An 11239-nucleotide genomic window follows, 5' to 3' on the forward strand; every position below is an offset into this window, starting at 1 on the left:
TCTTTTTCCTTTTTTTTCTCTTTTGAGATTCAAAATGATAAAAATTAATTAAAGTAATAAACTTGGATAGACCCTTATATATATATATATATATATATAATTGCAAATTTAAATTGTACGTGGTCTATCAGGTACACACATAATTTGTGCAACGTTTTCTGATCACTTGTTAATGGGTAGCTTGATGGTTTTTAAATTATGGATTATATATATTAATTTAGGCTTCATTGACTCGTTAATAGCCCCGTACGTTATGCATGGTTGCAGACGGAGGGTTCAGGACTTACACCCAAAAGTACTGGCCTCCTATCTCAGGCTATAGCTTCCAATTTGTTGATGGGAATTGGTCTTTGTAGGTAAAATTCTGGTTATGAATTGTGGCTACAAGGGACATTTACATGTTACCTCGGATATATATCCTCATTTAGGGTTGAGACAAAACATTACTAATATTGGGTAAGCCGAGCACCAACGTACGTATAGATAAACTAATTTCTAATATTGGGTAAGACACGCAATAACGTACAAATAACGAAATTTAAACTAATTTTCTCTAGATGATCATATTATGTTTTCTGTTGAAGCTTCTAAAGATAGGTAAGTGCTAACAAATTGGTATCACTAACTCCCACCAGACGTATTCTATAAATTAGAAAATCCTTCGGCTTGAATTTTCATCATTGAAACAAGAAGAAACTAAGAAAAGCATAAACTTCTGATCAGCGCTTAATTAAGGCCACCAGTATGAGCATTGCAAAGGGGTTTGTGGTAAAGGCCCTTGTCTTTGTCCTCCTAGGGATAACTTTGCTCTTTCTTGAGGCGGAATGTGCCCGTCGTGGCCTTGGTGATCTCGCTGATATAGCTGATGGCAAAACCATTAGAAGCGCCGCCGCCGGCAAAACCCTTGGAAGCGAGGACGGCAACTATGGCGTTGGCGACTACGGTGGCGACTACGGCAACGGAAATGGCGGCAACGGATACGGTGGCGGTGGAAACAATGACGACGGCAAAGGCAGTGGCGGAAACGGTGGCAGTGGAAAGGGTGACGACGGCAAAGGCAGTGGTGGAAACAGTGGCAGTGGAAAGGGTAACGACGGCAAAGGAAGTGGCGGAAACGGTGGCAGTGGAAAGGGTAATGACGGCAAAGGCAGTGGCGGAAACGGTAGCAGTGGAAATGGTGACGACGGCAAAGGAAATGGCGGAAACGGCAACGGCGGCAACTTCAGCGGCAGTGGCAGCGGTAGTGGTGGTTCAAGTACTGGTTACAATGTTAATTCCTATGGAGCTAAAGCAGATGGCCACACTAATAGTGCACAGGTGATTTCATAGAATATATTTATTTTTGTTTTATTAACATGATCACAATCTCAATTTATAGCATCATAAATTCACAGCCCAGCTAGCTTAGCTCATACGTACAACTTCCTTAATTTTTCCTATCTTTTTGGTAATAATTTAGGGTTGGAAGCAATTGATGATGATGATGATGATTTAATTTTGATGCATATTAATGCAGGCATTTATTAAGGCGTGGGATGCAGCATGTAAATCTGGGGGTGCGGCTAAGGTTGTTATTCCCTCTGGTTCGTATGTGTCAGGGCAAGTCGTTTTCGCAGGGCCATGCCAGAGCTCTACAATAACTCTTGAAATTCAAGGAACTGTTAAGGCCACCACAGATCTCAGTGATTATCCAAGTCCTGAGTGGTTTTCTTTCGAATCAGTCGATGGTTTGATAATCACTGGTTCAGGAACTTTGGATGGCCAAGGCCCGTCTGTGTGGAAGTACAATGATTGTAAAGCAAGCGCCGATTGTTCGCTTCTCCCTTCTGTAAGACCATTCTCCCATCCTCAACCTTTTTATGCTTTTGCAATCTATCTCTTAAAAAGGTATAAAATGTCATTTCACTTATTTATGGTAATGGGATAAGTGAGATTGCAAACTTTTTATAATTTGGGGCCTTGAAAATTGAAAGTTTTTGACTTTATTATATAAAGCAATTTTGCAATATATATATATATATATATATATATATGGAGATGATTGTTGATGACTTTTGTATGTGCAGACAATTGCCTTGGCCAAAATAAAGAATGCCGACATTTCTGGGATCCATTCCGTAAACAGCAAATCGTTCCACATAATTATGTCATTCAGTTCAAACGTGAAGTTTCATGGTCTCACTATAACTGCTCCGGGAGATAGCCCCAACACAGATGGCATCCATGTCAGCACCTCCAGTCAAGTCGATATATCTGGCATTACAGTTGGAACCGGTGATGATTGCATTTCCGTTGGACATGGAACAACCCAACTCACCGTCTCTGATGTCACCTGTGGCCCTGGACATGGCATTAGGTATATAAATATATATCAATTAACACATTTACTTATCTTAAGCCTTCCTCTCCGGTTCAAATGATTCATTTAGTTATATTTTTTGGGTATTTTTGTCTCTTCACTTTTTTAGTGGACACTATAACTAACTTTTGAAACGGAGAGTAAAGGCTTTTTGTTGTTGATACTGCAGTATTGGCAGCCTTGGCAAGTATAAGAATGAGGAGGATGTGAGTGGGGTTACTGTGTCTCATGTCACCTTGAAAGGCACCACGAACGGTGTGAGGATCAAAACCTGGGAAGGATCAGAGCCAAGCAAAGCTTCTGACATCACTTTTGAAGATATTACTATGATAGATGTTGCAAATCCCATTATTATAGATCAGAAATATGGTTCTCTTTCGGATTCGGTAATACACACACACATATATATGAGTTAATTTCTTATTATTTATGCTAAATTTTCAAAAAAAAAAAAAAAAAAATTGATTTGGGTTGTGCTTCATTTTGTGCATATATATATATATAGCCATCCAAAGTGGCGATTAGCGGGGTTCACTACAAGGGCATCAGTGGAACGACGACGACGAGTCTGGCAGTGTCACTCACATGCAGCACATCGGTGCCTTGCCAGAGCATTTCGATGGTAGACATCGATCTCAAATACTCGGGGGGTAATGGCAGCGTTAAATCCGAATGCACAAATGCAGACATGACGTGCTCAGGGAAACAGATTCCATCAGTTTGCGCTAATTATAATTAGTTTCTTCTTGGATCTTGTTCATCTTCAACAATTTATTTTCTTTCTCTTTATTAAAATGTATAGCCAGAATACCAAGTAATTAAGTGCACGCATTTAGTGTCACGTACAGCAGGGAACTATATATATATGGCTGTTGATCATCATGTAATAGAAGAAGCTTGGGTGGGTGGGAGATTTGGAAGCTTCTTCGGAGAGACATCCATCTTCCTTGCAAATTTTACACTATGCCTGCCTTCTATTATTGACGAATATTACAAGTTGTTAAGTTTCAAGTATTTTTAGGGTTTCTTAAGATTAGCTTATGAGCGCGAATAAAAAGCCTGTAGGGGGCTCTGTCTTTCTCGTAGTAATAAAAGTACCCAAACCCTTAAACTCACAAATTAAGGGTTCTTTGACTCTATATTAATGTATATAATCATCTGTAATTGATCTATATGAATCATCGTCCAAAAGGACTTTATGTATTTCACAAATGCAATTACAAGATCGATCAATATTATTTTTTTTGTTAAAAAGTAATATTGCTACTCTTTCACTCCCATTTATCAAACTCATTTCATATCGGCTGACTCATGTGACTTGCTTTGAGTGGCCGTCTTTCACATAAAATAAAAAATAAAAAAAAATTGAAGGGTAATTTTGCCCTTTTAAAGGTTTTAACGGCAAAAATTGACGGATGAGTTTAAATTGACTACAATTAAAAGTTCAGGGTCAAAATTGAGAAGTTTTGAAGTTTTGAGAAGGGGATGTCAAAACAGGTGAAAATTCACGGGGTCCAAAGTGAATTGAAGTTTCCAAAAAAAAAAAAAAAAACCAGAAAAAATGAAAGTCACTTGAAATACACTACATTAATATAACTAGTGTAAAATATGTGTAAAGAGTAGTATTACTCTTTTTTTAAATTTCGATTTTAGTTCATTGATCCAACGGATGCAACGGCTAGGGTATGCACCATTGAACATTGATATTCTCACCTCTGAGTTATATCCCTTACCAACTCCAATCTTTTTACCCATTAACATCTTTAAAAAGTTCACAACATTAACCTGAAAACACCTCCTTAATTAAGTAATTAAAGTGCTTTATTATAGTTTCAATCTAGATATGAAAGGTCAATTTAAACTCTATAGAATGAAACTAATTAATATATTAGGACAAAAGACAAACAACAATTAATAGAGTCACAACTCTTTCCAAAATCAATATTCGATCAAGTATTCAAGGTAGGATAGGACGAAAACCACTTTCAAAGTGTTTTCCATTGATAATCAATCAAAATAACATCAAACGACTTATGTTCTTAGGTCACTTATAACATGTATTTATAATAAACAAAACTCTAAACCTAGTATAATACTGAAATAAGTCGGTTTACAAGAACCGTTGCAGCCAGTTCTAACTGAGACACGTACCAGTTTGAATTTGAACAAAAAAATCTCAACTCGTCCTAAGTCAGTTTGAACTAACTTGGAACGCCAGTTTTTGTTCAGCTTTTCAGTTTTCTCTTTTACAGCCCCTTTTGACCAAATAAACATTGGAATTAGCAAATTTTTTTGAAACATAATTTTGTAGGTCTTTGATACAGATTTTCAATGCCACCAAACTTGCCCCCATCTAATGTTAGAAACTTGAGATATAACCATTTTTATTAAAGAAGGTTTTATTGGAAATCACCGTACGTGTCCATGTTCATGCATTATAAACTAGAATGGGTTGCCGAAGAACCCCATCAACACCGGCGGAGGGAATATATATATATCAATTCCTTCATAATAAACTATCGACTCGTAAATTTTTTATTTTTTATTTTTTTTTTTGAGTTTGCCACGTATGTGCACAAGCAGCACAACATTGGGGGCCGCCTATAGATCGCTGTCTGGTTTGTAGAAACCTAGCTCGAATTTGGAGGTACATAAATTTTGTCTGGGCTTTCGATGAAACATAGAATTCATCTAACTGAATTTCCGTGACATGTACAAGGAGGTTATAATTTTAAGTAAATTATAACCTATGTTGAACGCCCTGTGAAGTGGCAAATCGGAGAAAAAACAAACGGGAAATCTTCCGGACCAATCAATGCCGGATGTGTGTCGCTATATATGGTGAAAACAAGGATTAGTAGTGTGCGGACATAGAGGTACCAAAATTTTATTGTATATGAAGAATGACATATGTTAGTATGACGTGATCGCTAGCCAAACAGCTACCAGTCAATAAACTTCCTTTAATTTAGTCAGGAAAATGTGGGAGAGCCACGTACATAGCTTGATGATCATCCTCTATATATAAGAATGCATGGTGTTTGATGTAGGTCAGACCGGGTTCGGTTTCATGAGAAAACACGAGAAGACGTGTGCATTTGAACGCGGCCGTGGTCAAACGTGGTCGTGCGCTGAATGAGTTCGAGATGGACTTCCAAGGAATATTCTAAGTTGTCGTCTATTTGATCAGAAGGACTTCCCAAGAACCTCGATTGATTGACGGTCAATGTCCAATATTCGGCCGAGTGCTACAACTTTCGGCAACCAGAGACGTTCGGTTGACAGCCGGTCGAAACTCGTTTGACCGCATTACTTCATTGCAAGGTTCCCTTCAAACGAAACTTTTATCTGTTCTAATGCGACTTAACAATTTCATTTTATTTTGTTTTATAAGTAGCGTTTGGACTTGTATTTTTTATGTAAACTTACCTAGGACGGCTTCCGTCGCAGCTTATGTGATATTTTCTTAAGTTTTCATAAGAAACACTTTAAGAGTGATTTAATTTCTATCTATTTTACTTCAAATCTTTGATTTATTTTTGGTTTTAGGAAGAATTGTTAATATGCTAATGTTTGTTTTGCAATCCAATATACCTACCCTGCATTAGTTGGTATGAGAGCCAAGCTTTAGACTCCATGGCGTGAAGGGGACGCAAAAGGGGTAACTGTTTTGTAGATATTGGTGTATTGCACAAGCACGAAGAAGCAATGCATGATAAGCAATTGATGGTACGTTTGCAATGCATAGAGGAGCATTTTGAGCGAGTCGATGATTGATTTTTGCAATTCGAAGAACAAGTTAGCGCACAAATTAAAGCAATTGGCTACCATGGTTCATCCAAACGTTCATCGCCATCGACCAACTCTGCATTATGCGAAGGAGGAAGATGAGTATAGTGTTGAGGATGAAGTTGTTAATTCGTTTGTGGGGCGTAGTGTAGCGACCTAAATAATTAACTATGATAAGATAGCTTGGTTAGAGGGGTAATTGGACTTTTGGGTCACTAGGATTAGCTAGATGGTCATTTTGGGGAATTCTGGACTTTCTAGTCGAACACTCATGTAGGGACCACGCGAGTGCTTGCCTGCAAATAGTTCACAAACGCTTGTGTAGGGACCAGCTCGAGCTTACGTTAACTTTTGGTTGACCACTGGATATTGCCCAAGTGTACGAGTGCAACCCTAAAACCACTAGATAAATAGTACACGAACGCTCAGCACTGTAGTTCCCTTTAAAAATCATGCCTATTCAGGATCTAACAACTTAAAAGGAAAGATCAGTCATATAAGGAAGAAGATAGACAAGGGGAACCAAAAAGGAAAGATCGATGTGATAATCCAGTCTAAGATACACACAATTTTTCCCTTTTTTTTTCTTAACTTCCTACCATTCATAGAAATCATTCCACTGACTTAGCATCGGAGTGTCTCTCACCGGTATCTCCGGCGAGTCACCCATGTCCTTGGTGTTTGTCTTTGCAGGTATCTTTGATTGGACTATGGTGGTGTGACCAACCGTATCAACAATTTCAAATTTGATAATGATTTTTTATAATAGGGTTAAATACATTTTGGCCCCCTGTGATTTAACGTCTTTATTTTTACCCACTCGAGTTTCAATTCGTATCACAAACGGTACTCCTATTATTGATTAAAATGGAATTAGCACTAATGTCCAACTTTTGTCCAAAAAAGGAAAGGAAGTCCATGTCAGCCCAATAAAAAGCTGACACATGGCAATGAGTAATATTAAAAATTAAAAAAAAAAATTAACAACTAAAAAACTAAAACAATTAAAAAATAAAAAATAAAAAAGAAGAAGAAACCCATGGTCAGTTAGGGGGTGGCCGAACCACCCCCAAGGGCCCTTCCCTCATAGCCCTTGGGGGTGGTTCGATAATGCAGCATGACTTAGTAGGCTGCAACGAATAACAACAACAAGGAACGGATAGGTATTTTTAGATATTGATTCTATCAAAGGATCTAAGAAATCTTCTCCAAAACGCTAGATACTCTCTAGGTTTTGAAGGAAAACAGAAGAACGCTCAACTCTGAAGCTTTTTATTGAACAAAACTCATATATAATCAACAATTGCGTTTCTGGATGCTATAAGCATGTATTTATAGCCCCCAATATTCCTAAACCTTATAAAACTACGAATTAGAATCAGAATTGAAACTATACGGTGTCCATCCGGACGGAACTTATGGCTGTCCGGACAGTCACAAACATAAACGTAAAATATGAAATACTACGACGCTCGTCTGGATGGGATATATCCTCGTTCGGACAGCCACATACATAAAACCCTAAAAACATGAAAATAACATAGGCGTCTGCACGGTCTCCGGACGAGGCTCTTGGGTTAAGGACCGTCCGGACGGGCTGCTGATGATCTTGCAGATGAGGCTCGTGGATCTACATCATTCTCCCCAAGTTGGAGAGAATTCGTCTTTGGATTGTCCTTCCATGGTCCTTCGAGTGCCCTATCAACTCGTTCCAATATTCTCCCATCCTCAAGATCAAGACAAGGCAACACACCACGACAAACATGATGCTCTTAATCATTGGTAGATTATAATGATTATTTTGAATGCCCCAAACACCACCGTGCCATACTTCAGTCTTGTTGTGCTTCTCTTGTGGCTTTTCCCTTCCACATGCCATAAAGATACTCAAGAATGGGTCAGTCGTTGTCTCCCTTGTGAACATGTAATTCTCCCCATCCACAGAAAACTCATCACAATCATTGTTATGAGAATCTGATAAGATATCGTCTATACCAAGGAAATGAACATAACCTAATTCTCCATCATTGAAATTAGGCACTTCTCCTGGAAGGTCTTCATCCTCCTCATAATATTCTACGATATCATCTGTGGGTCCTTCATCTTCCTATAGGTTATCTTCTTCGGGTTAGAGGCCACTAAACATGGGATAAAACCCATCTTCTTCATCTTATTCATCTAAGTCGGATGGCAAGGGTCTTTCCTTTAGATCTTCCTCACTAACATCGTCATCATAGGTTGGTGGGAATTCCAATCCATGAATCCTTGTGAAGGATCTTCAACATCTTCATGCCTGAACTCCTCATTAATGACCTCGGATTCCTGGAACTCCTCATCAACAGATCCTCCACAGAATATGGATTTGGTTGATGGGTTTGAGGCTCGCGAATAACGGTGAAGTTGTTCTGTCGCGGGAGTTCCGCCTCAATGCATGACTTCCATCGTTGAGATTGCGCCCTACTAATGACAACCACGTTATCTTCATCCACAAGACATGGAGTTGGTTGACAGTGATGAACTTTAGGACCACCCATGTTGCCAAATTGAGTCGTGAGGGCCTCTAGTTGTTCCCACAGGGTTTCCATCTGATCATCCACGTATTGCCTCCAACGAATCACCGATTGATTCGGCCTCTCCGCCGCCTCCCTAGGCACCTTCTTTTGTCGGATTTTTCTCTCTTTTCTTTAATCAGGGGTTCTTTGGGTTGTAATCAACCTTGGAAGCCCGGGGTGTCGAGCTTGACGACTGCTTCCCATGACATAGCATGAGCTTGTGCCGTAGGAAATTTCCTCCGCACTCTGCGCCCCGCAAAAGGATTGATAGGTTCACTCTCAACAATAAATTTGTCTTCTACCCCCGTGTACTGTGGTCTTGGTTGATGACGACGAACGCTCGAACCATCCATGTCGGCCAAGTGATCGGTAAGGACCCTTTGTTGGGTGCGCGCAAGCTCCCTCTTCCGAACGGTTAAACCCCCAAACCTCTCCTCCATGTGGCGCAAGCGAATCGCCGATTGCTCCTTATGTGCCTCCTCCGTGCGGACGTGCACTTCGTTCTTGTCTGCACAACAGTTGCCCCTCCCTATTCATGGAAAGTAACTTGAGCTTTGATACTAACTGATGCGGCGTGACTTAGTGGATTGCAGCGAATAACAGCAACAAGGAACTGATAGGTATTTCTAAATCTTGATTCTATCAAAGGATCTAAAAAATCTTTTCCAAAATGCTAGATACTCTCTAGGTTTTGAAGGAAAACAGAAGAACACTCAACTTTGAGGCTTCTTATTAAACAAAACTCATATATAATCAACAACTGCATTTTTGGAGGCTATTGTTGTGCAAATTTATTTAACTCGCAAGTGCACGAATCAATTGTAGTTTAATGGATTGCAAGTGCGAGGTCGATCCCACAGAGAATTGTATTTTTGAAAGAGCAATTTATATCTAAACTAATTAAATCCTAATCTAGTTCCAAAAGGGTTTTGATTTTTTAGTTTTGAAAATTAAAGGATAAACATAAACTAAATAAAATAAGTAAATCTAAGGATAAAGGTACTAAGGTTTGGGAATTCACACTCACCAAATTATAACAACATACTTTATGTTCATCAATATTAATCCGAAGTTCTCACAAATTAAATCATAGATATGTTTTACTATGCTTCAAAGAATTAATCAAAACCATCCAATGTATCCATTCATTGACCAAATCACAAAAGGAATCCAAATTGAATTGAAACACCAGATGTATCCGTAAAACAAATCACAAGGGATATCCAATTTTTATGAGTTAAAACCCAAGCAATCAATCATATGAAATTATCTCAAATCATCAAATGTATCCTTGAATCACAAGAGATATCCAAGAATCACTCCATACAATTGATTAGAAGTAAAACAATTGAAATATAAAACCCAATAAAATCAGAATAATAAAAACTTACATAAAAGTATTGATGTTCTTCATCGGTGAGGCTTCATCCCCAACCTTAGTTGGGAATTTAGCTCCACATAAAAATAAAATCTAAACCTAAACCTAAACCTAAAGAAAAACTAAACAAAAGAATTTTGCTCTCTGTGATTGTGTCTCTTTTCTTGAATGCAAAGAAGTCTATTTATAGGCTTAGGGAAGTCCTAGAAGCCCAAGTAAACCTAGATAATTCGGAGGTCTGTCTCCCAGTTAAAATAAAAGTCTGAAATCGGAATAGGATTCGTCCAAATTTGTGTCTCTTAATTGCGGGGCGATTTTGACATAGTAACTCTACGAATTAGGAAAATCCTATTTCGCAACGAATTGTAGCATTTTGACTTAGCTTTCCAATGCCGTTTGAATCACTTCAATCCGATATTTGAGAAGAAAGTTACAGTCAAAATACTGAGACGTGTACAAAATCTGAATTTGAATCTGATCCGAAATCTTATTCAATCTGAACTTGAATCTGATTTAACCTTTTCTTAGATTTGGTTAGACTTAACCACACAATCTAGGTCTTCTCAAAGTATGTTTTCTTCCAAACTTCGCATTTTTCCCTTTAAAGCTGCAGTTTTTCTTCAATGACCTACAAAACACTAAAAACACAAAACTAACACAAAATATTAAATAACGACACAGCTAAAGGATTAACTAATGTAAATAAAGGGGTCCAAATATGCAATATTTGACACTTATCAGCTATAAGCATGTATTTATAGCCCCCAATATTCCTAAACCTAATAAAACTATGAATTAGAATCGGAATTGAAACTCTACGGTGTCCATCCGAATGAAACGTATGGTTGTCTAGACGGTCACGAACATAAACGTAAAATATGAAATACTACGGCACCCATTTGGATGGGACATATCCCCGTCTGGACGGCCACATACAAAAAACCCTAAAAACATGAAAATAACATAGGCGTTCAGACTATCTCCGGACGAGGCTTTAGACGAGGCCCTTGGGTTGAGGATCGACCGAACAAGCTACAGACGAGACTCGTCGATCTACATCATTCGACCACCCCCAAATTGATTTTTGGGGGTGGATATGGCCGGTCTAGGAGTGGTCGAACCACCCCCATGGCCCCTAGGGTGGTTCAGCTACCCCCAAAA

General features: G+C 38.6%; 1 protein-coding gene across 1 annotated transcript; it reads left to right on the plus strand.

The window, feature by feature from the left end:
- The first annotated feature begins 698 nt into the window (after positions 1–698).
- LOC132172542 (exopolygalacturonase-like) lies at positions 699–3415 on the plus strand. Its single transcript, XM_059584056.2, has 5 exons — positions 699–1317; positions 1517–1828; positions 2067–2356; positions 2529–2745; positions 2865–3415. Exons 1-5 carry the CDS (start codon positions 745–747, stop codon positions 3096–3098), a joined length of 1626 nt encoding a protein of 541 aa, XP_059440039.1. The 5' UTR covers positions 699–744; the 3' UTR covers positions 3099–3415.
- The last annotated feature ends 7824 nt before the right edge of the window (positions 3416–11239 follow it).

This window comes from Corylus avellana, chromosome 1 (assembly GCF_965113065.1).
Source record: "Corylus avellana chromosome 1, dhCorAvel1.hap1.2, whole genome shotgun sequence".
Classification (NCBI taxonomy): domain Eukaryota; kingdom Viridiplantae; phylum Streptophyta; class Magnoliopsida; order Fagales; family Betulaceae; genus Corylus; species Corylus avellana.